Raw genomic sequence first — 6,793 nt, 5'->3', positions numbered from 1 at the left:
CATGTACCATCGACCCTCACCCGTCACCCCTAAACCCTAAACCCTTAACCCTAAACCCTAAACCCTAAACCACCAAGTTGCTTGCTCTTGTCCGCACAACGCCAGACCCTCTTTTCTCGTTGAACCAGCGTAGGCTCAAGGCCTTGGGCTAGGGTTTAGGGTTTAGGGTTTAGGGTTTAGGGTCTAGGGTTTGAGCGCTGTAGCCGCAACTGGGGGACGTACAGCGAGAGCTGGCGGCTTTGTGGAAGCAGCTAAACCCTGACGAGAAGGAAGTAAGTGCAGCACTTACTCAAACCCTAAACCCTAAACCCTAAACCCTCGACCCCAAGCTTCAAACCCTAAACCCTAAACCCTCGGCCTCAGGCTGCTGTGGCCTGGCGGTTTGCAGCGGTGGACTGCAGAACTCGAATCCCTCAAGGAGGAAAGGCGCCAGTGGCAGCAGCAGCAGCAGCAACAGCAGCAGCAGCAGCAGCAGCAGCAGCAGCAGCACGAGGATCATGACTCGGAAACGCTGCGGTGCGTCGGAAAGCTGCTGCTCATAAGCTCCAAACCCTAAACCCTAAACCCTAAACCCTAAACCCTAAGCTTGAAGGCGCAGCCCGAGGTCCCAAACCCTAAGCCCCAAACCCTAAACCCCAAACCCTAAACCCTAAACCCTAAACCCTAAACCCTAGACTCTTCATTTCTTGCTTCAGCTCTGCGGCCCCAATAGAATTCCCTCAGGCGCGGATAACGCGGATAGCGAGACTAACCCCAGCAGTCAAGAAAGTAAACCCTAAACCCTAAACCCTAAACCCTAAACCCTGAACCCTATACCCTAAAAGAGGGGAAGCGACGAGCTTTAGGTGACTGCCGAGATGGGGCTTTTGCCTTGCTGCTTATGGATTGGCTAGGGTTTAGGGTTTAGGGTTTAGGGTTTAGGGTTTGCGTCGCAATTCTGCTGCAGCTGTCGGCAGAAGGCGCCCGCTGCCTGAACTATGCAACGGTAAGGGCTTAGGGTTTAGGGTTTAGGGTTTAGGGTTTAGGGTTTAGGGTTTAGGGTTTAGGGCCTAGGGTTTAGAGATTTAATGGGCGCATAATACTTCCTGTGTTCAGGCAAGTGCAGCCAGCAGTTCTGTGGCAAAGAACTTGGGGTTTTGTGGTTAGGGTTTAGGGTTTAGGATTTTAGGGTTTAGATTTAGGGTTTAGGGTTTAGGGTTTGTGGTTAACTCAGGCTGCTGCCCTCAGGCAGTTTACTGCTCAGAGTCTCTCGGGGCGAGAAAATGAAAAGTGCCTAACTGTAGAGGATGTTTGTGAGTCTTAAGGGTTTAGGGTTTAGGGTTTAGGGTTTAGGCTTTCGTTTGCGTTTGCAGAAGTCGACAAACCATCGAGGGTTTCTTCTTTTGCCCCCGCAGCTGTTAAAACAAACAGAAGAGGAAAAGGAAGGCCAATGAGGACTGCAGACATTGCCTCTTTCTTCAAAAGAGACTAACTGGGGTTTAGGGTTTAGGGTTTAGGGTTTAGGGTTTAAGATTGGGGAACTCGTTTTAGGGCCTCGTATACACTGTGGTTTTTTAAGTCCATTTTGTACAAATCAGAACTTGAGGCACTGCTTATAGTGTTTAGGGTTTAGGGTTTAGGGTTTAGGGTTTGGGGTTTAGGGTTTAGAGTTTAGTCGCAGCGAAGTGCAGCACTTCAACTGCAGCCAAACCCTAAACCCTAAACCCTAAACCCTAGAGCGTGGACTTGCATCTTTTTATTTCTAAATGTATTTATTTAAATTCATTTATGTCTAATTATAAATGGAAGCAAATCGAAAAACTCCGAAGCAATACTTCTTTTGAACTGCTGCAAACTCTTAGCGGTTTGAAGATCTGTTTTTTCATCCGCCGAATTATTTTTTTCTTTTTCAATTTTCTTCATTTTATATTTAAAAAATGCAGAATTTATAAATTAAAACTTCCAGAATTCATTTTACTTCACAAGAGAAGCAACAGAGAAGCAGAATCAGAAAAAAACAGGAAACGGATGCCGCCGCTTGAAACCTGCGATCTGCAGCAGCAGCAGCAGCAGCAGCAGCAGCAGCAGCAGCAGCAGCAAGAGCAAAGAAAATGCAAGAAAATGCAAAGAAGTAAGCGGGAACAGAAGAAGAAAAGAAATGGATTTTCGCTGCTGAAGAGAACTGGGGCGCAGCCTGGGGAGGTGCGTATACACCTGAAAACTTGAACTGTGGAGTTCGAAAAGGCGAAGTGGTTTTTTAAAAGTTTTTTGAGGAGAAAAGAATTCAAAAGTAAAAAAGAATTAAAAAGAGAAAACGAAGTCGAAAGAAAACGCGGAAATGTGGAAAAGTCCTTCAGTAATTCTTTTTTCCTTTTTTTCGCCTTCAACTTCCCTCCGCCGATCTTCCGGGGTGGGTTCCGAACTTGAACTCGAACTTGAACTTGAACTTGAACTTGAACTTGATTCTCATTTACTTTTATTTCATTTTATTTTCCTTTTACTTTTCTTTTTTCTCCGCTTTCCCCAGCTTTCCGAAAGGTTCCTGAGTCCGCAGCGGCAAGGCAACGAGAACTTCCCCGCGGGGTCTGTGGCGCCGCCGGCGGGCCAGAACTTGGGGCTGAGCTACGCGCCTTGGTGAGGAAACTTGGAGGAAAAGTGGCATTTTTGGAAACAAAAAGCAAAATAAAAGAAACATTTCTTTTTATTTCCGTTTTGTTTCTCCTTTTGGACGCCATTTTGCGCTCCAAGGCGAGGAAACGACCCCGACGACCTCGACTTCCCCGCCGTGAACGTAAATTCCAAAACTTGGAAAAAAAAAAAAAAAAAATCGTTTTCAGATTCATTTCGACTTCGAGCCAAAAGACTGGCTGAGGAGAACAGCAGAAGTTGAAGGCAAGTTTCATTTAATTGTTTGAATTCATTTATTGTTTGAATTTATTTAATTGTTTACATTGGTTTAGTTGGTTAAATCTATTCAATTATCTAAATTAACTTAATTCATTTGAATTTATTTGTTTGAATTTATTTGAATTTATTTGAATTTATTTGAATTCGTCAACTTGAATTAATTTGAATTGTTTAATTTGAATTGATTTGATGGATTCGAATTAATTTGAATTGACTGATTTGAATTAATTCGAACTAATTCATGTGAACTGGTTTGAATTTATTTGAATTAATTAATTTGGATTAATTAATTTGAATTAATTAATTTGAATTAATTAATTTGAATCAATTTGAATTGGCGAATTTCAACCGTTTACTTTGCATTAATCAAATTGAATTAATTAAAACGAATCAATTTGAATTAATTTGAATAAATTTGAATTGATTAGTTCAAAAAAATTAGTTTGAATTGATTTGAATGAATTTAAATTGATTAATTTGAGTTAATTAATTTGAATTAATTTGAATCAATTAATTAGTTTAAGTTAATCAGTTTAAATTAATTAATTTGAATTAATTAATTTAAATCAATTTGAATTAATTAATTTAAACCAATTTGACTTAATTTGAATTAATGAATTTGAAATAATTGAATTTCTTTTTTTGAACTTGTACACTGCAGCAGCAGCAGCAGCGCGGAGAGAAGCAGCAAAGACCGCAGTGAACCTGGTAAGGCCGCATGCAGCAGCAGCAGCAGCAGCAGCAGCAGCAAATGTGGAATGGCAGCAGAAGCAAAACAGAGTAATTGAAGAAATAAAAAAATAAAAAACTTTCCAACATTTGTTTCAAAGCTGCAAGTCCGCAACGCCCTCATTCAACAAGACTCCGACCTCGAAGGTAATTCATTTATTGATTTATTGTTATTTATTTATTTATTTATTTATTTATTTATTTATTTATTTATTTATTTATTTAATTCTATTTATCGTTTAATTCTATTTATTTATTTACTTAATTCTATTTATTTTTTTTTTTTATTTTTGAATTTCAAAATTCGAAAATGCAGATATGAAGGAAGTGCTCTACCGCCAGCTCATGCAGGCGCGTCATTCTGGATTCATTTCATTCACAATTATTTACTTATTTCTTTTATTTATTTATTCATTTATTTATTTATATTTAATTAATTAATTAATTAATTTATTTATTTATTTATTCATTTATTCATTTATTTATTTTGTTTTGTTTTGGGCTTTTTGTTTCTCCGGAAATTGCCAAAATCTGCCGACGCCCTCATGCAGGCCAGAGGAAGAGCCACTGGTACCAAATCCTAAACCCTAAACCCTAAACCCTAACCCCTAACCCCAACTCCCCAAACCCCAAACCCTAAACGCCAAACCCTAAACGCTAAACCCTAAACCCTAATTTGTGGTTTTCAGGGCAGCGGAGTCTCTCTGCGGGTGTTCCTGAGGCGCTGAAGACGGGCTCGGGTGGGTTTTGAGGAGTTTGGAGGAGAAAATGGAAAAAAATGAATAAAAATGAAACAAAAATGCAAATGAAGTTAATTAAAATAAAATTAAATCCATTTGTTTGCTTTTTAGGACTCGAAAGTCCCGAAATGGAAGAAATTCAAAAAAATCTGCAAAGGGCGGCGCCGCCGGTGCAGCAAAGCGACAGCGGATACACCGGAGCCCTCTCGACTTTCTCTGCTGCGAATCTGAATTTGTGAGAAACTGATTTGAAATATGAATTCGTTTATTTATTTCATTTATTTATTCATTTATTTATGCATTTATTTATTTTTACTTGTTTCATTTTTCGTTTCTTTCTTTTATTCCAAATCCGAAAAATTCAACTCATCGTCCACACCACCTCCGCAGACACCTGGCGGACGAACACGTGCGTGCCAGTCGCGAAGCAAAAAGTTTAATTTAATTAATTTGATTAATTTAATTAATTTAATTAATTTAATCAGATTTAATTAATTTCATTTAATTCATTTAATTCATTTAATTTGAGTGGTTCCGCTCGATCAAACAAATTCAAGAAATTCATTTTTGCTGCTTTTCGGCGCTGCTGCAGGCGGAGTTGGGAGCAAATCCAACAGCAGCAGAAGAGAAATAAAATAAATAATAAATAAATAAATAAATAAATAAATAAATACATAAATAAATGAATAAATAAATAAATAAATTGTTTTAAATAATTCAAATGTTCTTTCCAGCTGCTTGATCACTTCAAACGGCTTTTGTCTTCAACTTGCAACTGCAGCCTCATGTGGTTTGCCCTTTTCCCCTTGAGCTAGGGTTTAGGGTTTAGGCTTTAGGGTTAGGGTTTAGGGTTTAGGGTTTAGGGTTTTCAGTGATTGAAGCAGCCACGACGCAGTGCAGCAGCAGCAGCAGCAGCAGCAGCTGCAGCAACAAGAGAACCAGCAACTGCAGCTGCAGCAGCAGCAGCAGCCATGGAAACCGCAGCAACGGCAGCAGCAGCAGCAGCAGCAGCAGTAGCCAGCGTGTGCAGCAGCGCGTGTGCAGCAGCAGCAGTCGCACGGGAAGCAGCAGCCCCATCAGCCGCAGCAAACGTAGAGGCAGAAACTGCAGCAGCAGCACCAGCAGCAGCCCGACAAAGAGCAGCAGCAGCAGCAGCAGCAGCAGCAGCAGCATCGATGATGGACCGGTGGTTCCCACGGCGCGGCGGCTGGGAAGGCGGCGGCGAGTCGAATAAGAAGGTGAAGGCGGAATTGACTAAAAGTTTGAAATAAAGATTTAATTATTTGAATTTAAATTTAAAATTAAATTCAAATTTAAATTCAAATTTCGTTTATTTCGTTTTCGGAAAGCCCTGCAGCAGTCGGCGGCGCGGCGGCGTCGGCGGCAGCCGGAGGCGCTGGCGGGGTGTCTGCGCAGGTCCGTCGGGAAAGTGGGAAGAACTGGAATTAAAGTTTTCAGAAAATGAAAATAAATAAAAAAGCAACTTGGAAATACATTTAAAAGAACATTTCGAGCTTTGGTTGCGGCGCAGCAGCAAATTTGCAGCTTTGTGCTGCAGCAGCAGCTGCTGCTGCTGCTGCTAGCCAGCTGCAGCGCCGCAGTGGGGGCGGCTGCCGCGAGCCGCCCGATCTTTCTTTTCCGTTTTGAAAGAAGAATTAAAGAAGTGAGAGTTGAAGATGTTTTAAAAATGCCAAATGGTGGTGGGCGAGCTGTCTATACACCCCAGTTTCCCGCTGCACGGCTGCAGTCCTTGCTGCTGCCGCTGCTGCTGCAGCTGCGGCCGGCTGCTGCGCGCAGCACTCTGAGCCCACACCTCCCTTGTTCGCCAGTTTCTTGTCAATTTTTGGGTTGCATTTACTTTTTGCTGCTCGAGTTTAGGAGTTGGTGCCTGTGTTTGCTGCGGAGAGCCCAGCAGCAGCAGCAGCAGCAGCAGCTCGCGTTACGGACGCACGCAGCAGGCAGCAGCCCGCCTGCTGCTGCGCCGTGCTGAAATCTGTCTTTGTGTTTTCCTCCTTTTCTCTTTTTTAATTTTATTTGTCTTTGTTTTTATTTTAAAGTCCAATTTCCTCGTTCTGGCCTCCGAAGCAGTTCAGTGTCGGCCGTGCTGCTGCTGCTGCTGCCGCTGCTGCTGCTGCTGCTGCTGCGCTTTCGCGTGGCCTTCCCGCTGTCTTTCTCTGGAGTTTTGTCTTCTTTTTGGTTTTCTTTTCAACAGGTTTCGAGGTGATGAACCTAACCAGCTCGGTTCACCCTGCTGCTGCAGCAGCAGCAGCAGCAGCAGCAGCAGCTGTGGGAGTGCTGCCCGGCGGCCCCGGCTCTCCCCCGCCCTACTTCCTGCGCAGCAACAGCAGCCCCGAGCCCTACGCGCGGGGGGCGAGCAGCAGCAGCATCAGCAACATTGGCGCGGCGCTCAGCAGCAGCAGCAGCAGCAGCAGCAGCAG

At 42.8% G+C, this 6,793-nt stretch overlaps 1 protein-coding gene across 1 annotated transcript in view; it reads left to right on the top strand.

Moving 5' to 3' along the window:
* Positions 1 to 5,326: 5,326 nt before the first annotated feature.
* The window catches only part of ETH_00001485 (uncharacterized protein), a gene marked incomplete at both ends in the record, with an annotated part of 4,676 nt that continues 3,209 nt past the window's right edge, over positions 5,327 to 6,793 (top strand). The window contains one exon of the mRNA XM_013377585.1: positions 5,327 to 5,593. Coding sequence (XP_013233039.1) covers positions 5,327 to 5,593 — 267 coding nt within the window. The remainder of the gene's footprint in view (positions 5,594 to 6,793) is intronic.

The sequence above is a fragment of the Eimeria tenella genome, genomic scaffold (genome assembly GCF_000499545.2).
Source record: "Eimeria tenella Houghton genomic scaffold, Eth_scaff56, whole genome shotgun sequence".
In the NCBI taxonomy this organism is placed as follows: Eukaryota; Apicomplexa; class Conoidasida; order Eucoccidiorida; family Eimeriidae; genus Eimeria; species Eimeria tenella.
This window is presented reverse-complemented; position numbering and strand designations above follow the sequence as displayed.